Here is a 24,133-nt window from a genome sequence, read left to right on the forward strand (position 1 = left end):
TGGGAATATATTCTCCTTGGTTTTGTCTCCCTCTCCCTGTAGTTTCTCAGTTTCACAGTCAAAGTGGTCCTCCAAGTTATTGAAAGACAACCGCTGTGGATGGACCCTTGAGAATATGTGGCCCTAAGCAGCTCACCATTTTGTTAAAGGCAGCCTGGCCATTGGTAGCTTCAATAAGTTTACTTTTGCAAAATGTTGCCAGTCTCCCCTTTAAATTGGACAACCTACAATATTAATTAAAATTATATATATATATTTGGGAACAATTCAGTGTTAGCAGTGACCAAAGAGCTATGATTTTGAAGATGTCTTTTGTTCTCTCCAAAAATCATTGCGTTCCTACCCCATGTATGCCATTTGCCAAAAGAAGAAACCCCCACGGGGGGAGATGGAAATATGATTTGTCATGTGCATTTTCGGGATAATCAATTTATTTGAGTGTGTTTACCATAATAGATACTACATGCGAATGTCCTTACATCTGACAGCCAGATAAGAATCCACAGATAAATCGAACCTGGCATTTTTCAAGTTATAAATAAGACTGTGGAGGAGCAGATGGAGGTGGGGAATGTTTAAGTGTAATTATATTAATGGTTTCCAGTGAATCATGCCGCTTTCCCACAAAGACTTTACATTTTTCAAATAGTAACTTACTCATTTTATAGATTTTAAATGTTAAAAAAAAACACCACGGAGGAAAATCAATATAGTTTTATACATTGCCTCGTTGTATCGAGGTAACATAGGCAAATTAACATTTGTTTCGTAAACTGTAGCATTAGATAACCTAACCAATAATTACACTTGGATAGTATTAATGGAAATTAAAGGGACCTATTTATTTTGCTTTCCTATTTGTTTCTTATTATGTTGTACCGTGGTTTCCTTGTATTTGTTTTTTTTTCATTGAAAACTCAATAAAAAGTAAAGGGACCTATTTCTGAATATGGTTTATAGCCGAATTGTGTAGAATCCTAAATCAGAGGATATTAGGATCTCCGCTGCTTCTTCCCCTTTAACTGTCTCTGAAGGAAGATGGCAGACCTTTATAGTTCTTAGTATCTCTTCCTTACATAGAATCTGAAATGCATCCATTATTGTCTGATGAAGAAATATATCTTGGTTTCACGTGACTGGCAAGATCGCCAGGTCTGGCCCCACCATATAGGTAACCTTGACTGCTGCCTAAGGCGATGAGATTCCCTACTACTGTACATTGTGGGTACCAAAAACACAGGGACCCCAGGAGCATTTACACGTTAATTAAGCTATAGACCACAGTAAGGGGACTTACCTCTGTGTTTAACAGCACCTTGATAATCAAAACACAATCAATACGGCAATTCAGTTCTCCACCTTTGCATCCATCATTTATGTTAAGGTTCATATTTCCCTATGACGTGAATGATTGATTATTTTGATCAAAGCACAGCTATGTTGGTTTGGATCTTCACATATTAACAAACCATATATTTATAAAAAGTATGGGCACTGTCACAATGAATGGGACATGGCTGATCTAAAACTCAAGTAATGCCTGCAGTCCAACACAGCCATATGCAATGCATTTGTGTTGTAATTTTTATTTGTTGTTTAAGCATAGAATGTTCTTATTGTGCCCGATTTGTAACCATTCTAAGTAATGAACTGAGTTGCACTGACAAGCCCTCGGGGGGCCGAAAAATCCGTGCAGATGATTCCACAGGCTAACTATCTCTATATTGATAATAAGAAAACAGTTTATTCTTGTTAATATGTCAAAGCCCTTGGGGATTCCTCCATGGAATAAGTGGAAGAAATACTGCCCAATATATATTTCTTATAGAAGCCAAATAACTTCTTGGATCCGTATCGCGCCTGTTGAGATCTGGATAAGCCTGAAAGCCTGTTCGTTCTCTTAATATGATAACTGAATATTCTGCAATTTGTTGCAAACCAGGGCTTGGGAACCAAGAACACCCAAAGCTATATTACAATTAACCGACTAATGAACATGTGCCATGGAATCTTGGGTGTTTTTTTTTGGGTTTTTTTCCTGCAAATCGCATTAATGTTTAAGGAAAGAACCAAAACACCTTGTTCAATTAAAAGTAAGAATGCAACGATCTCAGCTGGACTGAAATATTTACCCTGAGCAAAAGCAGCGGAATGAGGAATGCCAGTTATGATTAATGATTTTCCTGTAGAAAATTTGAAAAGCCAAGTTTGTTCAACTACAAGTTTAATCTAGATCGCAAGTTGAAATTCTTTAGGGAAATTGAGCTTGAGAGGAGAAAGGGCACCAGCTCAATAAACTCTTGCTTATGATAAGGAATATATGTCTGTGTTATAAATTCATGTTGCCACTTATGTCTAATACTGAAGGTCATGAGATTATTTTTCTGAACACCCCAGAAGAAATACTTTTTGCGTATATATAGAGTATCCGTATCAAATCCTTTGGCGGTGTCTGCCTTGTCTTTGCCTAGAAAATAGCAGATTATATCTTTTTTTTGACAAAATGTAGAATTTCTGGGTTTTCTAAATTGCCATATTGGGTACTCATGAAGAACGTTGAAGAACATGCCAATGAACATGACTGAATTTGCGTAGGGAAGCACTTTACATGAGGGTATGCATAGACGACGATGGGCCCTTAAGAGTTTATAAAGAGCTTTATAAAGAGTAATCCCTACAAAGCGCCCATGGTAGTATTGATGAGTGGAATTATTATGTTGAATGAATTATGTTGAATAATCATACTAATGAGTCCCTTTTTTATTCTAGTGTCTCTACGGCTGCTACGTTCACTCCTCAATTATCCCAACTTTTCACCGGCGGTGCTACTGGCTTCTTCAGGTAAAGTGATCAAAACTTTGCTACACTTACCGATATTTGTTGCAACACTTCCGTTGGGCTAAGGTATTCCTAAACAGGATTTTTTATTCTGAGCACTCCTATGGGACGGGCGTAGGTAAAAACAGGAGTTGAGGATCATCAAAGCTGTGGTCATATGGGCTAAGGATGGGAACGAATGGTATAAATTTCACTGACTTCTTTAACCCCTTAATGACAACGCCTGTACATGTACAGGCTCAAAATACATTGTTTTCAATGGGTTTAGGGACTGCCCATTGTCCTTGAGGGGTTAAAGTCTATTTCGGCCCTGCTTTTCAGTGTTACTGGTTTATAAAGGAGTAAATTGGTATTTTGGCTATTGTGTTGCATTGAGCTGTGGTTTTAGGTCAAGTGTATGCGTGTATATATGTATATATATATATATATATATATATATATATATATACACACACACACATTTATATATATATAGATATATAGATAGATATGTAAATGCAGACTGGTCATCGTCATGGTGGTCATAATTGTGGTTCGTTATGATTCTCGATAATGTTTCTTTTAGTGAAATTGGATTATTTAACTTATATACAGGCCTCTGATTCGGAAAGTAATACATCCTATCCAAGAATTTATTAAGAGCATTCCAGCACAATAACATAGTGAGTGAGTGAAATGTTAATATCAATTTTGCATCCCGGAAAGCAATTTATTTCGGGGGTGGCATTTTGTTTGTGACATTCTATTTTATGGTGTCAACAGGTGAAATGTAGTTAAAAGTCAAAATTGAATTAATAATTAAAACAATAAAATATAATGCTTTGTTATATTCAAAATGTGTGATTACGTTATGCATAAATAAGTTATACTTTTGCATATTGCTGTTCTGCTTTTCTAGTTTTTTTTTTTAATTCTGTTGTTTTTTTAATAAAGAAAATACATTCTTTGATAAATCTCTCAAAACATGTTTAATATATATGTGATCTTCTTCACATATAACATCTTCGGCGCATCCTCTAGTCAAGCGCCTTCTCACAGCGGTGAAAAGATATGAGCAACCTTATTCGCAAACATGTTTTGTTCAACATTTTAATATTGGGGAAAATAAATTGACATTTTGTTGTGTTATCTTGCCTTTTGCGTATTGAAAGCTTGGCGAAATATTTGATTTAGTGTATCACGTAACTCATCATGCCATACGGGCCTAAAAGTAAACTAAAATGGCATGCAACGCAAAATGTTTTCATAGATAAGTAGTCTGTTTTTTCTCTAATGTGACATTTTTACACACTAACCTGTTTTGATTGTCGCATAGAACCATTTGATTCCATATCTGTATGTTTTTTGTCCACCAATTTGATTTCATTATAAGTTTACTTATTCACATTAAAATAAGTACCACACTAATTTACTGTTGTACCCTAAAGTAAAAACATAAGTAAAATTGCTTATTATTAACTAAATACAAACACACCTATATATATATATATATATATATATATATACACACACACACACCTATATATATATATATATATATATTTAAAGAGAAACACAAAACATAAAATGCATTTCAATTGAACTTTTATTTAAACGAGTCTACAAGAAAAAAAACTTAAATCATATTCCTAAAAATATAAAATATTTTAAAAAATATAAAATATGTATTATTATTATTATTATTATTATTATTATTATTATTATTATTATAGTCTTTGAGCAGTGGATTACATTCCAGTTCTGCTACATTGTAACGTGTCACACGTTTGTGTGTTATATCTCACTGAAGCCATCTCCACACCCCAGTGCTACCAGCCAGAAAAAATGCACTGAAACCTAATGGAAAATGTAAAATCACAAAAGAGAAAGTTAATGGCCACAACCAGTATTATTGTTCCCAATCCCACAGGCGCTGAGAAATCTGTAATAACAGCCGAACTGAAGTCACAGGAGTGTAATGCAGTTTCTAATGCTGCACCATTGTGCTTGCTTTATAACACAAAAGAAAATCCTATTGTATTGTAATTTTAACTTGATACTTTCCACTTTAAAGATTGGCGATTGTTCCGTGTGCTAAATACGAGTTCCAATAGAGCTTTAGGTGAATTTTACTTATTTTATTACCTATTTTATTTAGTGTAAAATAAGAATTTGGGGCATTAGAAACCTCATTATAATTCAAGAATTAACTGTTTACCCATTTCTATTATCAACCAGCCTAAAATACAAGCCCATCATATTAAGCATAAAATCATAAAAACTAACAAAACATTTAGAATTTCCCAGATGTTGTAAGAATTTTACGTCTGACATCTCTTTTCCATTATGCCCCCGATATCTGAAATAGAACCCTCTAGCAAAAAAAAAAAAATCGCTGCCTTAATGTAGAACTTCAATTTAAAAAAATATATTAAAAAAAATAATTGGAAAGGAAGAATAAACCATAAAGACAAGCCACATGGTTTATAAAACATTAAGACGTCCGGGCAACATTTTTTAGCCATCCAGCCAAGAACACTATTTGAAATTGCATTGTCTGTGCTAAAATAATATTTAAAATATAATAATATTTAATATAATATAATCTGTAATATTATCTGGATATTCCGAATGCCAATAATTCCATATTTATGTTTAGATTTTTTATTCTAAAAGAACAATTATTTTCATTAAAAAAAAATAAAAAAAACTCATTGCAGCAGACGTCCGATTAAAGTTATTATTTTAAGATCATCTGATAAATCATGGTTACAAACTCACACTGTACAAATTGAAATACAACATATCTAATATCAGATTCATTGCGCAATAACACATCAGCAATGACTCGCTCTCTGTCCCGGCTGTCTACCCACTGTCCTCCTGTTATGACACATGAACAATTTAGTGAAACAAATGAAAAAAGAAAACGTACTTGATCATAGAGAAAATCATTTTTGGAAAGTCATTAATAAGATATCGGGAAATAAAGGGAAATTCAAAAAGTGCTTTACAGAAGGAGACATGAAAAATACATAAGTGTGATCTGATAACAACCACAATATTTCTATAAGAGCTTTTGAAATTTATCTTTGAAAAAGCTTCTGCTTTTTGTCCCGAAACGGGGTTCTAGTGCTTCTGTTTGGTGCTTAGTTAGCTGCCATGAGATTGCTGTTAATCGCTTACTTCATGCTTACTGAGCTGAGGATAAGTCATTGTAGGAAAACATAATGAAGAAGTGCAGGACCATCCACAAGGCAATATAGCAGGGTGAGATTGTGTTGACTCAAGCCCAACACATGGCTTAGCGCTTGCTCAGGAAGAGAGGAGGAGTATGAACAGAAGCTTTAACCCCTTATTGAGGACAGTATTTTAGTCCTTGCTGGTTTTGGCATGGAACTTCTCTCGCTGGCAAGTCAAGGTCAACTCATGACCTTACTTATGTCAAGTCTAGATCAGGTCAAGATCAACTTGCTGACTGGGCTTGGGGGTTCGGTTTTGGTCTGGCTCAGCTCTTGCTTATTATGAAAGTTAATTATATCAGAACTCCTAGGGTGTTCCAAGAGCACCCAGCTTATCTGCTGGTCCCAGGGCAACCCTAGTGTCCTACTGAACTCTGGCTAGTATATTCTCAGTGGTGGGAGGTCTAGTTGCAAAAACCGCTAGTTGCCCTTTTGGGCAATCGGTTTCCTCAGTTTACTGTTTGGTAAATCGGCCATTGGGGAGGTTCGTGTTATGTGTGAATTAGAACATTATTACATATGTCTAGTAACTTGGAAACAATATCCAAACATTCCTATCATCGAACAGAGAAATAACTTTTAAAATGATCACGTAGATCACTAAATATACTTACGGGTCCTCAAAATAATCTTATAACTAAATATTTCTTCACGCATCACACTTCCATTCATTTGAAATTGTTTTATATACAATAAAATATTTTTTTTATCTTACAACTGAATTTTTGGGGTTCATATTACCATTCTAGTATCTTTTTTATAATGTCATTTTTCTTTATTCTATTATCTATATTATGCTAAAGGAAGTCTTAGACCAACTCTACCCTACTGTTGAACGTCAATCGCTCTGAAGAAGAAGTGTGATTGAGGTTATAACCCAAAAAAATGCTACCCCCACCGCTTATTGAAATTTTTTGTTTTAGAAATCCAATATGTTCTGGCTTTCCAAAGTTCGTTTTAATTTACTTCTCTTTGTTTTGATCTGCGTTTTTATCTAAAGTTTGTTGGTAATGGCTGGTCCTTCTGGAGAGTGCGTCGTCTGCAGAAGAATGTGAGTTTTGTCTCCATCACAAAGCGGTTGGTACATGAACAGCAAAATACAATGAAATCCAAGGTTGTTTTGATGGGATCTGAATTGGCCTTGACTTGTTTTAGAACAGAAAGTGATAATGCAGTTATTCCGCAAGCTGCAAGTGGGTGTTTGTTTATAAAGACAACTTTCATGTGTGGCTCGAGGGCTGATGGCAGTCAGCTCTACAGAGAGATATAAGTGATGTTAAACAGCACTCCAGCTATACCAAACAAGGCTATTTAATCTCCCCGAGCATTCCGAGTCTAAGGGCAGACCGCTAGGCTCATCATTTCAAAGCATGCTTACAAAATGTTTTCACCCCAAAGACACATTCGTAAAATCATTTTGTCAGAGGTGCAACGTTAAAAAAAAAAAATAAATCATAAAACAAAAGACACCATTTCTTCACGGCTACACGGACTGTTTCACGAAAAATTAGTAACTCTGGTTACATTTATACCATCTTTTATGTACTTAGGATTTTTCAAGAAATGTCTAGCCCCTCTGGGCACAGCATAGTGAAAATTACCCGTAATTCTGCGAAACTCTCCACAATTCCATAATTATTTAAATATAAATAAAATAAATAAAAACTATATTTGGACACACTGATTTTGAAGGCTTAGCGTAGATGTTCTATTTTACCTAGAGCCAGGTGAGAAGATGCTATTTTTTGTTGAGCCTACACGTGCTTGAAATTTAAGGATTTAGGATAGGTTTTGGCAAATCCCATTTTTGCATATTTTCTTGAATTCAGGAATGTGCGTAAAGTTTTCCTAAATAATTAGTACATAAAAAGGGGCCTCCAAAAAGACCGTCAGATGAGCCAGTTTGGTTGTTTTCTGCCACCAAATCTAAATCCAACCATCCACCTTTAATTTTTGGCTTTGTCCCACCTTGAAAACATGTGGACTTGTAATCTCTGGCTAGACTTTTCAACTCGAGCTCGTAATATCCTTTGCCAGTTGATCATGGGTTTTAGGGACTGTAGTCAGTCAATTACAGCCAAAGGTAGTTTCCACTTACTCTAAAGTTTTTAACACAAGAAGTTGGTGCTGATTAAATTAAACTCCTATATTTTAATGCATAAATTAGGAGCGTGATAATTGCTCAGTTGAGTAACTGTGACCTTCTGCGTGTTACTGACATTTAATCGGCTGTGACACCGTGAAGTGTAAGTATCTCAGCCCTAAATACCTCTCAGGTATTTCATTAGGGATTTTTTTTCTTTCCACTTGAAGAGGATATACATTGCTTTCACGTAGAATGTTATAAAGATGTAATCGCTGTTATACTTTCCATTTCAATGCTTCCATCAAGAGCCGGCAAGGAAAAAAAAAATGTACGGGAACACCTGGCTTCAGCCAGGACTAATGTCAAGCAAGACAAGTTCTGACAGATGGTACAAGTTTAATATAAACCAATTTAGACATAATGAAGATTAAAATAGTGAAGAATCTAGAATCTCAAGTGCTATATCTGTAATGAAATATTATAATAAATGGAAGGCGCATTACTGGGCTACAGAATATCTGTGAAGGTGAGCACACTCAAGCAAACACCCTCTGTAACACTCATTTCCTCCATACCTATTCTCAATTTGTTTTTTATTGTTCATTCTATGGTAAATTTTAAACAAAAAAAATGTAATTAATGTACATTTACATAATAACTACTAGTTCTACTAAAATCTTCTTTTGGCAAATGCAGCTAGAATGTTAAAATATATTATGTTAGTAAATTTTGGAAAAACCACTGGCTTATGGCAGCTGCCACCTTTTATTCTTTTCTTTTCCTCCCTTCATTTGCTCCTTTTTCCCTTTCCTTCTTTTCCTTTTCTTGTAACACTTTCTTTCTGTCTATTTCTTTATTTCTTTCTTTCATTTCCCTCTTTTGTTATTTCCTTACCTTTTTCTCTTTCTTTCTTTCTTTCTTTCTTTCTTTCTTTCTTTCTTTCTTTCTTTCTTTCTTTCTTTCTTTCTTTCTTTCCTTCCTTCCTTCCTGACATCTATCTAGTTATATTATAGTTTCTTTCTTTGAATTTATACTCCTGATGTATTAATGTGCATTAACCGTAATAGTAAATATGTACATATTAAAAGCACAAGATCAAAAGAGTTTTCAGATTGTCTGTGCTGTGCATCTCATGCGGGAAAGAGGGTTCTGCCTCTGACCTTGATATTCAAGGCATGCTGTTTAGATAGCTATTTTTACAATACAATCACATCTTCTCATATATCCACGGCAAAGGGTAGAAAGGAGTCGACCACAATACTTTCAAAATCATAACCTCAATCCTGCCGGGCTGAAGGGAACGGGGAGAACCCACTGGTCCTTAATTGCTTTCAGAGAATCCATCATATCAGTTCAGGTTATCATTTTAAAGTATAATCTTTTTTAGAGAGGAAGAGGCTATTGGTAAAATTGAGACAGTCTTTTGTTCTTGTATCTGTTTGCGGAATTAAAAGTAAACAAATACACTTTCAGATTGCTTTAGAGAGTTTTTCTGCGCTTCCGTGTGAAATATGTGCGGTTCTTAATTTAGTCTTTGAAAGCACAGCTATTGGAAACTGAAAAAAATGATATTTTGTTGCCACTGCTCTTTTTATTTCCCTCTTCACTTCTGAGAGCTGAGTTGTATTTTCGGAGGTTCTATATAGGCATGTCACCGAGGAATATCAAATGACTAGGTCCGGTTTCTGTATAATAAAAATAACAAATATTTCAGACATCTGGATATCCTTCAAAGATACTTGTTGTCCTGAAATTCAACATCATTAGTAAGAAAAACCTTTAAAACTTTTAAGACTCATATCATATTTCAGAAATGAAAACAACATTTCTTGTACAGTAGGAGCAAAAGACAATGGTCAAGAAAAGAGATGATCGTTGGGTCGTGATGACTGATTTTAATTAAATTGGCTGTTTTGACAGGTGGTGTGTTTTATTTTATTTATTTGTTTAGGGTTCTTTAGACCTTTTCGATCGTTGGAAGTGGAGAAAAAAAAGGGAAAATTATATAAATGAATAACACTGTGACTTATTTCAGTCATCCCTAAAATATTTCTTCCAGGTTCTTAATATTGACAGGAATAGTTCCAGAAGACTGGAAGTTAGCAATTCTAATACTTCTTTAAAAAATAAAGTCAGAAATTAATGGAAACCATGCTAAAGCATATGATTGTCTAATATATGTCCATATATGGCAAATGACACTAGCCAATAGGACACTGAGTCAAACAGAAAGAGGAGGAGCTTAAGAGTGTTTCAGAACAGATTTCTTGACCACTGCTTCTCCTAATGATGGGAAAAGGATGAGTATTAATAATATATTTTCACTTTTACATCTTTGTCTTCTTTGGTCACTAAAGAACATCTGTATTTGGCGAAATGCTGTGTTTAGCTTCAATTTCTAGTATCCAGTAGATCAAAACGATATTTTTAATAAACTTTTTTTTCTGCAGAAAAATAAAAGGAAAAATTAATTTGATTACCAAGTACTTATTTATTTCCAGGTGCGTAATACTCTAATCGCTGTGTATGCTAATTTTGTGTACGCTATAGTATAATACATTGCATTTAAGCACATTAAGAAAACAAACAATTTATAGGGGGAAAACGAGATAAAAGTGATACATTTATTGTCTGCAAAACATGCTTTTTGCATGATCACTTTTGTCTTTTAAGACGATAATGCCTTTAATGTCATAATCGGTCCAAAAATTCAAATAACACAGGGAACAAAGATCTCATACTGACAAATAAGAGAGTAGATCAGGTATAATCTAGAATGCGACAGCCCATTGTAGATCATTTCAAAAGGCTGCTTTAGAAATAACTTGCATTATTTATCTGGATGGAACAAAGCTGTTACATTTTCATGACAACAATTACAATAAAATGAAATTAAAAAATGGCTGTTATTTGTAGAAACGAGAACATTTTCAGCTTTTGTCATTCACTGGTTATGTTTACCATGGCAGGAGTCTACAGTTAACAACTAATTGTATTACATCAGAAACGTTTTCCAGACAGTATCCCGGAACGTTTACTGCCAAGTTGACTTTTGTCGGAATAACTCAGACAATTAGCAACATGAACATTGTAACTGCTCACCTGAACTTCATTACTGAACCCAGCAGGTGAAGTCAGTGAGTTCATCACTCCGGGTTCAATGTTTAGTGAATGGAAAGCAGCAGTGTTCAGCGAAACTCAATACAAACTCTACGTCTACGGATGTATTGAGTTGTACAGAAGACAGCTGATAAAAATTACAATTACAAACCAAGGCGGTAGTTGGCAGGCTAATATTTGATCATTACAAATTTGGAACTTACAGAGTCGATCCTGCCAAGAATAGCAGAATTCCACTGAGTTTGGACTTCTTAACTAGGGTGACTATTTCAATATATAAGTCTGTAGTTTGCCAGCAGATCCAGGTTGGCAAATGTTAGCCTGAAGAGCAAAAGCAACAAAATGATCTACCGCAAACTTATTAAACACTGACAAGCTTGCCTATTCCAGTTCTAAACTGGATAGCACAGAGGGGCTACAATAGAACAGGATGGATTTGGCTTCTAAATAGTTGAGCTTCTCCTCCCTTCCCCCTTGTGTCCAAATGAGGAACTACACAATCATTTAATAAAATAATTATTAAATTATATGCACGTATGTAATATGAAGACTTCCTAAAACCTCTACAACAAGACGTTTGTAGGGCAGAAGTCACATTACCAGTGTCCAAACAGTTCTCTATGATCTGAATTTAACATAACTGTCTACACTAACAATCAAAGAGTTAAGTGTTAATCAGAGTAACGCACAATGCGATGGTAATTATTGTGTGCTTGTGTATGACTACTGGCTGATTTTTGATTCACTGCAATCTAAGTAATTGCAGTGGTCTGCCTCATGGTTAGAATAACTCATTAGATTAAATAACAAAATAACAAATAATCAAGTAGTTTACAACTTCAGGTATTTTACTTAGCAACTTATTTATATAAGTAAGGACAGGTCTACTTTAATTGAAACAAATGCTGTTCCTGCACAGATTAACAGCCCTGCTCTGATGTTAATTGGCTTTAGTTTATTGGGAACAAACAAGTCAATGAGCCCATGTGTTTAAGATATTTGTATTATCCCTCTGTGCTGGGGAAAGATGGAATACGAGAGGCGAGCTTCTAATAATATTCCATGACTCACTAAATATCAGTCCTTGGGATTGGTAGACCTCCCATTGGTATTAGATTATGCCCTACCGTCCGAACCCAACACTTGTATATTGTAAGGTATTCCATAACATGCGCAGATGTTGCAAAATACCCCTGCAATGGTGGCAACTCTTGTGGGAGCAATGACCCACCTCACCATGACTCCTGAACTGTCACACGTGCTGCAACATTATGATTTGAATGTTACATAGTTATGTAGGCTGAAAAGAGACATGCGTCCATCAAGTTCAGCCTTTCCCATATCTGTTAATTTGTTGCTGTTGATCCAAAAATGAATGTGTAATGCAAATGGCAGCGGAAGCTCTGTTTCTCAGATACTGGTGAAACTCATCAGCCAGATCTGATAGGGCGTCAGTTCCTTTGCCACCTTTTAAAGGCCATAGCAGATTGCATATCATGTTTCTATCTCCAGAAGGCAGCCGGGCAATGTTTTCTTAATAACAGAGTTAGGAAAATGATAACGTTGTGTGCTGGGCCATAACTTTGGCGCCCCGAGGAAAGCTGGGGGGATTTTTCCAGAGGGGATGAAGGCAATCACCAGGGCTAAGTAAGAGAAGAAGGCAAACATGTTAACCAAATCCTAATGATACCCGATCCACGATAGAATGGGCAAATCAGCTGAAGTGCAGTAGAATCCTAAAACTGTTTCTAGCCCTGTTATGGCTCTGGCTCCCATTTCTCCAACTATTGATAAGTTGCACTGAGTCTCCATTACATTAGATATATAAAAGACTCTGTTTTCACTCTGCTTACTCACTTACCCCAAAAGATATTAACCGGTTATAAAGTCACCAAAATGCACACTAACCAAATGCAGCCAAACTCATCATCACAACCAATAGTGTACATTTTTTGGCCGTTGACAACTTTCTAACAGCTGTTTCTCACTGCGACTGTCTAAGCGCTGTGCAACTGTAGGGGGAGCCCTATATTAGTCCAAGAATCCAAAATGTGCCCCAGCCTAGGGTTGCAGGGTACCCTACCAGAAGAATGAACAATGGATGACACATTTCCAGCAAGCCTCATTGTTAAGTAGAGACACGGCTGTAGAAACCTATATTGAGTCCAAGACCCCCGTATCGCTTTAGGTTTGGAACCTGCAAGAAGGAACACAAAGAAGGAGAAATGGCAGAAGCCATCACTCCTTTACAGGTTTCAATATACAAATTTTTGGCAGAACTTGCCCTTTAAACAATAGTTTATTAGTGTTACATTATATATGTTTTAAAATAAGTCATTTCTCCCAGAGGCTCCAATGTAAAGCGTATATCATTAACGGATATGAAGAGGTTATTAACTACAGTGGATAGTTTCAAAACCTTGTATATTATCAGTCACCTTGTAATTCTAATAAGTCATCCAGAATAATTAAGAATAATTACGACTTACAGTGTCATTAAACTTGATAATGTCCTAAGCTTAGTTAGTTAAATGATGGTTAGTTTCTGAAAACTGCTTACAAATCGAATGTTTCTTTAATAATACTACATTTATTAAGAATAATATTCCAGTAAGTATTAAGTAATACGCGATCTTGTGAATATTCTGATATACTTTTGAATATTTTTATACATATAAAATAATGCCTCAGGTGTCATTTAGATTACCTGACATTTGCAACAATACAGGGTATGTACCAGCCTATAGGGCTATTTCCGGTATGACGCCAGCAAAATTGTCTTAAGGACGTAGGAGCAAAATTCAACAGTGTATTTTACTTAGTGGGTGTTTTGCCATTAGTTTAGCTTTAAAAACTCATTAAAGCCGTTACTGAGCTCTGATGACATAATGCGTTATTTACCTAGTTACCCAAGTCTGTCTTGTTATAGAGATAGCACATGATTCCCATATTGCTGTTTAACCCAGATGTTCTGGGTTGGGTGGATTGCTGTCAGGCCCGAGGGACGTTCTTTGTGCTCTGGGAGGACGTGAGCTCCGTCTGCTTCACACCAATCTTCACCCACATCCAATGTACCAATACTGAGGACTTCACATGCACATATGATAAAACATATACACAATATACGTTCTGCACTAATACAAGCCAAGGACATCAAGGAAAAGGGCCACAGGATTAGGAATGTAACCTTACCTTCTGACTTACACAACAAACTCAAAAGACATAAGAGTTTGCATCATTATATATATATATATATATATATATATATATATATATATCTATATATATATATATATATATATATAGATATATATATATATATATATATATATATATATATATATATATGTTAGAGTATAGTTCCCTATCTTCATTCTAAAAATGTAAAGTAATGGGACAGCACACAGCTTTACATGTGCCAAAAACACTGATATGGAATATATTTAGAGAGGAGAATGTGTGTGTTTTGTACATGGCTTCATTTTTCTAGTGATTTTTTTTTCCCTTCTCCCCACTATTAATGTAATTTGCAAACCTACTTAGGCTGCTAGCTCAGCAGCTGAGATATTATGTGCGCGAGTCTTAATAGGCAATGCCATCCAATTGAGAATTAAATTAGTATTGTTTGTGCTTTTTCCTTTCTAAGCCCCAAGGATTTGCTTTGTAATTCATATAGTCTCCAACGTTTGACAACACAAATTTGTTAATGCAAGATTGCCAAAACTTTATTTTCCTCCCAGTAAAAATCAGCAGTATAATCATTTCTCAGTTACTGTCTTTTTTTTATATTTCCGAAACCTTGTTATGCTTTTTTGAACGCGCACCCAACACAAAGAAACGTGCTATTTAACTACTGCCTACTAGGATTATAATCTTCAAGTCAGAATAACAGTAAAATTTGTAGGATGACCTGCGGAAAATGCTGTGATTAATACTTAATTTGACCTACATCTTCTCGGAAATCCTCTGGAGGACATGAAAAGTTGTTGTCCCTTGACGTTTTTCATGTGACGATGTTACGCAAGAGGTGAGAGTCTTAATTAAGCTGCAATTCGTATGAATGGTTGGCAATGGTGATATAGATTATTATTTATTGTTTTATATAGTGCCATCATATTCCGTACCGCTGTACAAAGGGTAAACAAGAGATAACAAGTAGTATATAACAGAAGCAAGAGGTAAGGTGGGCCCTGCTCAAGCGAGCTTACAATCTAAAGGGAGTTTATATGTTTTATACAAGAGGTAATATATACAGTACATATTGACTACATAAAAAAACAAACCAGGTTACAATGAGTTAAATTTTTGACATCCTAAGCTAAAAGATACCGGAAATTACTGATTTACAGAATTCTGTGTCTTTTTAACAGCAAATAATAGGAGCCTGGCAAGAGGTGTTCATAATAAATTGCTGATCATCATTATATTATAATTTAAAAGTTTGAATTAATCACTTTTGTGACTCAAAGAAAATTTTAAATGTAGAATGTTAAACATCACAAAGAAGGTCAGATTTACCACACAGGAAAAAAAAAGAAAACTTGGCAATTTGATCGTATTATCCCCAATTTGTCATGCTGTTAATCCTTTATTATGTTAATTACTGTGCGAGCCAGGTAATGTCACCTCCACTGAGTGATATTTAAGGAGAATCTGGTCCAACGTCTATCATCCGGAATAAATTCAAAGAAAATGTGTTTACTGCACACAAGGCGAAATGGAAAACGGTAGTCTGCTTCCTTATCTCAAGTCAGGGAAACTTAATTGTGTGGAGTTGCTTCCTTTCACAATAAGTAAAGAAAAAACAATTAATGTGTACAAGACACTTAAAGGGACCCTTCAGTGCAACCTCTTCAAGAACGAATGTATATTAAAGTACTTTAATATATATATATATATTTAAAAAATAAAATAAAAATAACTTACCTTTAGGAGAAGCTCCAGCTCCAGAGATTCAGTACAATGTTCCCTGAGTGGCTCTGTGTTTGTGCCACTGATTCCGTAGAATATCTCCATTTTCGAGAGGGTACACAAATACCACGTAGCTATTAGACTTGGGCACCAGGGGGCTCTTCGTGTTCGTCTTCGTGCTCGTCTTCGGGGAAAAAAAAATCTTCGTATTCCGCGAATATTCGCCCGTTCCTGTCTTCTCTTCGGGCGAATATTCGCGGACATTCTTCGTGCTCGTTTAATCTTCGTTTTCCTCCTGGTTGCCTAGCAGGGGTTAATACGGGGTTAATAACACATCACAGCAGCAGCAGCTGCCGTGAAGGTACGTGTGTGCAGCTCTATTGGTCGTTTCGGCAGGGGGCTGGTCTGGCATCAACGAGTGAATTGCAGAACTGCAGAATGCACTTCATTCGTTGATGGCAGGCGAGCCCCCTGCCGAAACGACCAATAGAGTTGCACACACATACCGAGGTGTACTGTCCATAGATGTTTAATAAAAGAATAGGGAATATTTTACATTTTTAAATTGATTTTGGACCACTTTACATGCCTAACATTTGCTACCTATTTACAATGGCATACTTTGCAACAACCCAACTTACTTATTGGACAGGACTGGAAAATAGCAGGACTGTCCACCAAAATCTTGGGTGTGTTGGCAGGTATGCTGATGGAAAAATGTTGGACAAGAACTAAAAAATAGCTTAGGGTTAATGTACGGTTATGTTTAAGATTAGTAGCAGTGCACTGGTTTGGTTAAAGATGGATTATGTCTAAATAATAATAATTTAATTTTAATGTTTTTTTTTTTTAAAAAAATAGGGGTTTATTTAAATGTATTTTAAAGTTAGATTTATTATTTAGTACTTGATTATATTTATTAAATGTTTATAGTAGCGTTACCTACCAAGCTATAACTACCTATGTGTATTTGCATTTTGCATACCTAGTTTAGCTAAATTAGATGGGACAGGACTGGAAAAAAGCAGGACTGTCCCTGAAAAAGTTGGGTCTGTTGGCAGGTATGTGGATGGAAAAATGTTATAGGGTGAAGTGTGAGTTATAGTGTTAATGTAATGCTATTAGTGAGTGAAGGCCAGGGCAAATAACAAGGAAAACGTCCTTGTGTTTTGTGCATTGTAAGTGTGTGTGTATGTGTGTTATGTGTGATGTCACTGTGTGTTATATGTGTTATATGTGTTATTGTGTGTGTTATGTTTGGTTGGTTGTGTATCAGAAGGAAAATAATGAAATGGAAAAGGAAATGGGAAAGGCAAATGAGTGGGCAATTGGCGACCCGCTCACCTGTTTCACCCCAGGGCAAAGCACCCAAACACTGTCAGTCTTAGACGTTTGGCAGCAGACTTCCAGAGCTCAGACACAAGGCCCTAGCGTAAGCTGGCCACTCCGGCGGAGGTAGCAGGCGTTGCCACACCGCAAACAGAGGCAGCCAGGGGGGAGAAACTGCCCTTACCATTAGGGACATTTTGGGCATGACTCTAGCCAGGAAGCGAACTGGCAGAGAAGAGATGCTGGCACCACCACCAGCAGCAGCATTGAAAAGGCGAATGAGTGGGCAATTGGCGACCCACTCACCTGTTTCACCCCAGGGCAAAGCACCCAAACACTGTCAGTCTTAGACGTTTGGCAGCAGACTTCCAGAGCTCAGACACAAGGCCCTAGCGTAAGCTGGCCACTCCGGCGGAGGTAGCAGGCGTTGCCACACCGCAGACAGAGGCAGCCAGGGGGGAGAAACTGCCCTTACCATTAGGGACATTTGATTCATGACACTAGCCAGGAAGCGAACTGGCATCGAAGAGACACTGGCACCACCAGCAGCAGCAGCAGCAGCAGAATTGGGAAAGGCGAATGAGTGGGCAATTGGCGACCCACTCACCTGTTTCACCCCAGGGCAAAGCACCCAAACACTGTCAGTCTTAAACGTTTGGCAGCAGACTTCCAGAGCTCAGACACAAGGCCCTAGCGTAAGCTGGCCACTCCGGCGGAGGTAGCAGGCGTTGCCACACCGCAGACAGAGGCAGCCAGGGGGGAGAAACTGCCCTTACCATTAGGGACATTTGATTCATGACACTAGCCAGGAAGCGAACTGGCAGAGAAGAGACACTGGCACCACCACCAGCAGCAGAATTGGGAAAGGCGAATGAGTGGGCAATTGGCGACCCACTCACCTGTTTCACCCCAGGGCAAAGCACCCAAACACTGTCAGTCTTAGACGTTTGGCAGCAGACTTCCAGAGCTCAGACACAAGGCCCTAGCGTAAGCTGGCCACTCCGGCGGAGGTAGCAGGCGTTGCCACACCGCAGACAGAGGCAGCCAGGGGGGAGAAACTGCCCTTACAATTAGGGACATTTTGGGCATGACTCTAGCCAGGAAGCGAACTGGCAGAGAAGAGATGCTGGCACCACCAGCAGCAGCAGCAGCAGCAGAATTGGGAAAGGCGAATGAGTGGGCAATTGGCGACCCACTCACCTGTTTCACCCCAGGGCAAAGCACCCAAACACTGTCAGTCTTAGACGTTTGGCAGCAGACTTCCAGAGCTCAGACACTAGGCCCTAGCGTAAGCTGGCCACTCCGGCGGAGGTAGCAGGCGTTGCCACACCGCAGACAGAGGCAGCCAGGGGGGAGAAACTGCCCTTACCATTAGGGACATTTGATTCATGACACTAGCCAGGAAGCGAACTGGCATCGAAGAGACACTGGCACCACCAGCAGCAGCAGCAGCAGCAGAATTGGGAAAGGCGAATGAGTGGGCAATTGGCGACCCACTCACCTGTTTCACCCCAGGGCAAAGCACCCAAACACTGTCAGTCTTAGACGTTTGGCAGCAGACTTCCAGAGCTCAGACACTAGGCCCTAGCGTAAGCTGGCCACTCCGGCGGAGGTAGCAGGCGTTGCCACACCGCAGACAGAGGCAGCCAGGGGGGAGAAACTGCCCTTACCATTAGGGACATTTGATTCATGACACTAGCCAGGAAGCGAACTGGCATCGAAGAGACACTGGCACCACCAGCAGCAGCAGCAGCAGCAGAATTGGGAAAGGCGAATGAGTGGGCAATTGGCGACCCACTCACCTGTTTCACCCCAGGGCAAAGCACCCAAACACTGTCAGTCTTAGACGTTTGGCAGCAGACTTCCAGAGCTCAGACACTAGGCCCTAGCGTAAGCTGGCCACTCCGGCGGAGGTAGCAGGCGTTGCCACACCGCAGACAGAGGCAGCCAGGGGGGAGAAACTGCCCTTACCATTAGGGACATTTGATTCATGACACTAGCCAGGAAGCGAACTGGCATCGAAGAGACACTGGCACCACCAGCAGCAGCAGCAGCAGCAGAATTGGGAAAGGCGAATGAGTGGGCAATTGGCGACCCACTCACCTGTTTCACCCCAGGGCAAAGCACCCAAACACTGTCAGTCTTAGACGTTTGGCAGCAGACTTCCAGAGCTCAGACACAAGGCCCTAGCGTAAGCTGGCCACTCCGGCGGAGGTAGCAGGCGTTGCCACACCGCAAACAGACGCAGCCAGAGGGGAGAAACTGCCCTTACCACTAGGGACATTTTGGGCATGACTCTAGCCAGGAAGCGAACTGGCAGAGAAGAGATGCTGGCACCACCACCACCACCAGCAGCAGCATTGAAAAATGGGAAAGGCGAATGAGTGGGCAATTGGCGACCCACTCACCTGTTTCACCCCAGGGCAAAGCACCCAAACACTGTCAGTCTTAGACGTTTGGCAGCAGACTTCCAGAGCTCAGACACAAGGCCCTAGCGTAAGCTGGCCACTCCGGCGGAGGTAGCAGGCGTTGCCACACCGCAGACAGAGGCAGCCAGGGGGGAGAAACTGCCCTTACAATTAGGGACATTTTGGGCATGACTCTAGCCAGGAAGCGAACTGGCAGAGAAGAGATGCTGGCACCACCACCAGCAGCAGCATTGAAAAGGCGAATGAGTGGGCAATTGGCGACCCACTCACCTGTTTCACCCCAGGGCAAAGCATCCAAACACTGTCAGTCCTTGGCGTTTGGGAGCGGACTTCCAGAGCTCAGACACAAGGCCCTAGCGTAAGCTGGCTACATTGGCGGAGGTAGCAGGCGTTGCCACACCGCAGCAAGTGCAACCAGGGGGGAGAAACTGCCCTCACCATCAGGGACATTCGAGGCATGACACTAGCCAGGAAGCGAACTGGCATTGAAGAGAGACACTGGCACCACCACCAGCAGCAGCAGAATTGGGAAAGGCGAATGAGTGGGCAATTGACGACCCGCTCACCTGTTTCACCCCAGGGCAAAGCATCCAAAAACTGTCAGTCCTTGGCGTTTGGGAGCGGACTTCCAGAACTCAGACACAAGGCCCTAGCGTAAGCTGGCTACACCGGCGGAGGTAGCAGGCGTTGCCACACCGCAGCAAGTGCAACCAGGGGGGAGAAACTACCCTCACCATCAGGGACATTCGAGGCATGACACTAGCCAGGAAGCGAACTGGCATTGAAGAGAGACACTGGCACCACCACCAGCAGCAGCAGAATTGGGAAAGGCGAATGAGTGGGCAATTGACGACCCGCTCACCTGTTTCACCCCAGGGCAAAGCATCCAAAAACTGTCAGTCCTTGGCGTTTGGGAGCGGACTTCCAGAGCTCAGACACAAGGCCCTAGCGTAAGCTGGCTACACCGGCGGAGGTAGCAGGCGTTGCCACACCACAGCAAGTGCAACCAGGGGGGAGAAACTACCCTTACCATCAGGGACATTCGAGGCATGACACTAGCCAGGAAGCGAACTGGCATTGAAGAGAGACACTGGCACCACCACCAGCAGCAGCAGAATTGGGAAAGGCAAATGAGTGGGCAATTGACGACCCGCTCACCTGTTTCACCCCAGGGCAAAGCATCCAAGCACTGTCAGTCCTTGGCGTTTGGGAGCAGACCTACAGAACTCAGACACAAGGCCCTAGCGTAAGCTGGCTACACCGGCGGAGGTAGCAGGCGTTGCCACACCGCAGCAAGTGCAACCAGGGGGGAGAAACTACCCTTACCATCAGGGACATTCGAGGCATGACACTAGCCAGGAAGCGAACTGGCATTGAAGAGAGACACTGGCACCACCACCAGCAGCAGCAGAATTGGGAAAGGCGAATGAGTGGGCAATTGACGACCCGCTCACCTGTTTCACCCCAGGGCAAAGCATCCAAGCACTGTCAGTCCTTGGCGTTTGGGAGCAGACCTACAGAACTCAGACACAAGGCCCTAGCATAAGCTAGCTACACCGGCGGAGGTAGCAGGCGTTGCCACACCGCAGCAAGTGCAACCAGGGGGGAGAAACTACCCTTTCCATTAGGGACATCTGAGGCATGATTTCAGCCAGGAAGCGAACTGGCAAAAGATACTGGCACCACCACCAGCAGCAGCGTTGGAAACGGAAAAAGGTGAATGAGTGGGCAATTGACGACCCACTCACCTGTTTCACCCCAGGGCAAAGCATCCAAAGACTGTCAGTCCTAGGCGTTTGGGAGCGGACTTACAGAGCTCAGACACTAGGCCCTAGCGTAAATTGGCTACACCAGCGGAGGTAGCAGGCATTGCCACACCGCAGCAAGTGCAACCAGGGGGAGAAACTACCTTAAACATTAGAGAGAAAAAATTTAACTTTCCAAGCTAAGAGCTGGGTAACCCAATTTGGGCAGATTGAATTTAAGAAAGGCAATCTGCTCCATCAGATGAGGTGCCATGCGTGAGCGCTGTGGACTCAGTATGTTTCCAGTCATAGAAAACACGCGCTCACTTTGAACAGTGGTTGGCGGACATGATAGAAGCTGCTGCGCAACCCATGAGAGTGCAGGCCACACACTCTTCTTTTCATCCCAGTAGCTAAGAGGATCAACATTAGGAGCAGAAGGAACTTCACAGAGGTAAAGTTTGACCATTTCAGCAGCACTACTCTCCTTTCTGCTGCTAGCTCTGTCAGATGGTCCAACTATACTGCCAAGTGCCTCTTCCCAAAACGCAGCTGCTCCACTCAGCTGTGTTGTGCTGCTTGTGGCACTGCTGCTGATGCTGCTGCTAGGGGTAGCAGACCACATCATCTCTTCCTCCTCCTGCACCTCACCCTCCTCGGACAGCATTCCCATTTTACGCTGCCAGTCACGCACCTTGTTGACCAATTGCTCCCGGTAGCTACTGAGAACATTGAATTTCAAAGCTAGCTTTCCCTTAATTCTTGGATCACAAAGGCACGCTAGCATCATTTCGGGACTCTCTTCCATTCGCTTGCGAAGGTGTACTTTTAGCAGATCCTTCAGCTTCCTGACTATGGCTGCTACGTCAGGATGTAGAGTGCCACCTTGAACAGCCTCACGGTTTCCAAGGAACACATCCATCTTGCTGCCTAGATGGGAGAACACTGGGATTACCTGGGCCAGACTGGCAGTGTTTGAGCTTAAATTTTCTGTGGCATCCCTGAATGGTTTAAGGACTGCCACTAGCTGGGCGATCACTGTCCAATCCTCCCTATTCAATGGAGAGGTAATCCCTATATTGTGCTCTGAGGCAAGATTATGGATTGCCCTCTGCTGCTCCAAAATCCTCTCTAGCATGTCTAACGTGGAGTTCCACCGTGTACTGACATCCTGACGTAGGCAGTGTACGGGAAGACCTGACCTCTCTTGCTCTTCCCTCAAAAGTTGGCTAGCCTTAACACTATGGTGAAAGTGCCCAGCGATCTTTCTGCAGCGGGACAGAACTACTGCTGCCACATTAGTTCCTTCTGACATTGCTGCCTTCACTACAAGATGGATGATGTGGGCTGCACAGCGCACACCAACAATATGACCATCTCGCAGCGCTTTCACCATATTGGCACCTCCGTCAGTTACCACAAAACCAACTTCAACATTGGTGCCCGCCTCTGCTCCCACCCAAAGGCTAAACATTTTCCTAATCGCATGCAGAATATTTTGGGAAGTGTGCTTTTCATCCATCACTTCTGCATGGAGAAGGAATGATCGGTAGCCTGCTGCAGCAACTTCCTTAGACACACCGGGCTGCCACCAGTGTGCTGTCAAAGAAAGAAAGGCATGCTGGGCGCTAGGTGCACTCCACAAATCTGTAGTGAAATGAACACACTGACCAGCAGCCTTGGAAAGCTCCTCTTTCACTGCTGCAACACAGGACCGATACAGCGAGGGGACAATGTTCCTGCTGAAAGTGGAACGTGACGGAACTGTGTATTGTGGAGCCACAGCCGCCATCAATTGTTTGAAAGGCTCCCCTTCAATCATGGAGAAGGATGCCCCTCCAACAGCAATGAACTGACCAATAAGTCGCGTTACTTTATTGGCCTGCTGTTTGGGCATCGTTCTCTTGGAGTGGAATGCCCCAAATTCTTCCAGGGTGGGCTGGGCATGCAGTGCTCCAACCTGCCTTGGTCTCTGGCTGCCAGCACTAGTTGCTGCTGCTGCTGCTGCTGCTGCTATTGGCTCAGAAGAAGAAGCTGTTGGGGTTTTTCCACGGCCACCAGCTATGCTGCCTGCACTAAGTTTTACCTCTGCATCTTTCCCCAATAGCACAGCGTTGTGTTGAGTGCTGAGGTGATGCTTCATGCTAGCACTGGTAAAATGGCCAGACACTTTCCCTCTGCTTATTAGCTTCCCACAATGTTTGCACTTTCCATAGCGCCCTTCTTCAACATTTTCAAAGTGCTCCCAAATTGGGGCGCGCATAGCCTTGGAGTGTGCCTTGGGTGCTGCTCTTACTGCTCGGGGTGGATCAACAGAGGCAGAACTAGTGGTGGTGGGACTGGTGGTAACAGTACTGGCCATAGTGGGACTGCTAATTGCTTTAGATTTGCTAGGTTTTGCTGCTGCTGCTGGTGGTGGTGATGGTGATGATCGTAGCGGAGAAGGTGGAGGCT

At 40.7% G+C, this 24,133-nt stretch overlaps 1 protein-coding gene across 1 annotated transcript in view; it reads left to right on the top strand.

Annotated features, from left to right (window-relative positions):
* The window catches only part of CAMTA1 (calmodulin binding transcription activator 1), a 660,706-nt gene that overhangs the window by 370,568 nt on the left and 266,005 nt on the right, over window positions 1-24,133 (top strand). The window contains exon 5 of the mRNA XM_053452576.1: window positions 2,770-2,841. Within this exon, the coding sequence (XP_053308551.1) occupies window positions 2,770-2,841 (72 nt within the window). The remainder of the gene's footprint in view (window positions 1-2,769; window positions 2,842-24,133) is intronic.

Source organism: Spea bombifrons, chromosome 12 (genome assembly GCF_027358695.1).
Source record: "Spea bombifrons isolate aSpeBom1 chromosome 12, aSpeBom1.2.pri, whole genome shotgun sequence".
In the NCBI taxonomy this organism is placed as follows: Eukaryota; Metazoa; Chordata; class Amphibia; order Anura; family Pelobatidae; genus Spea; species Spea bombifrons.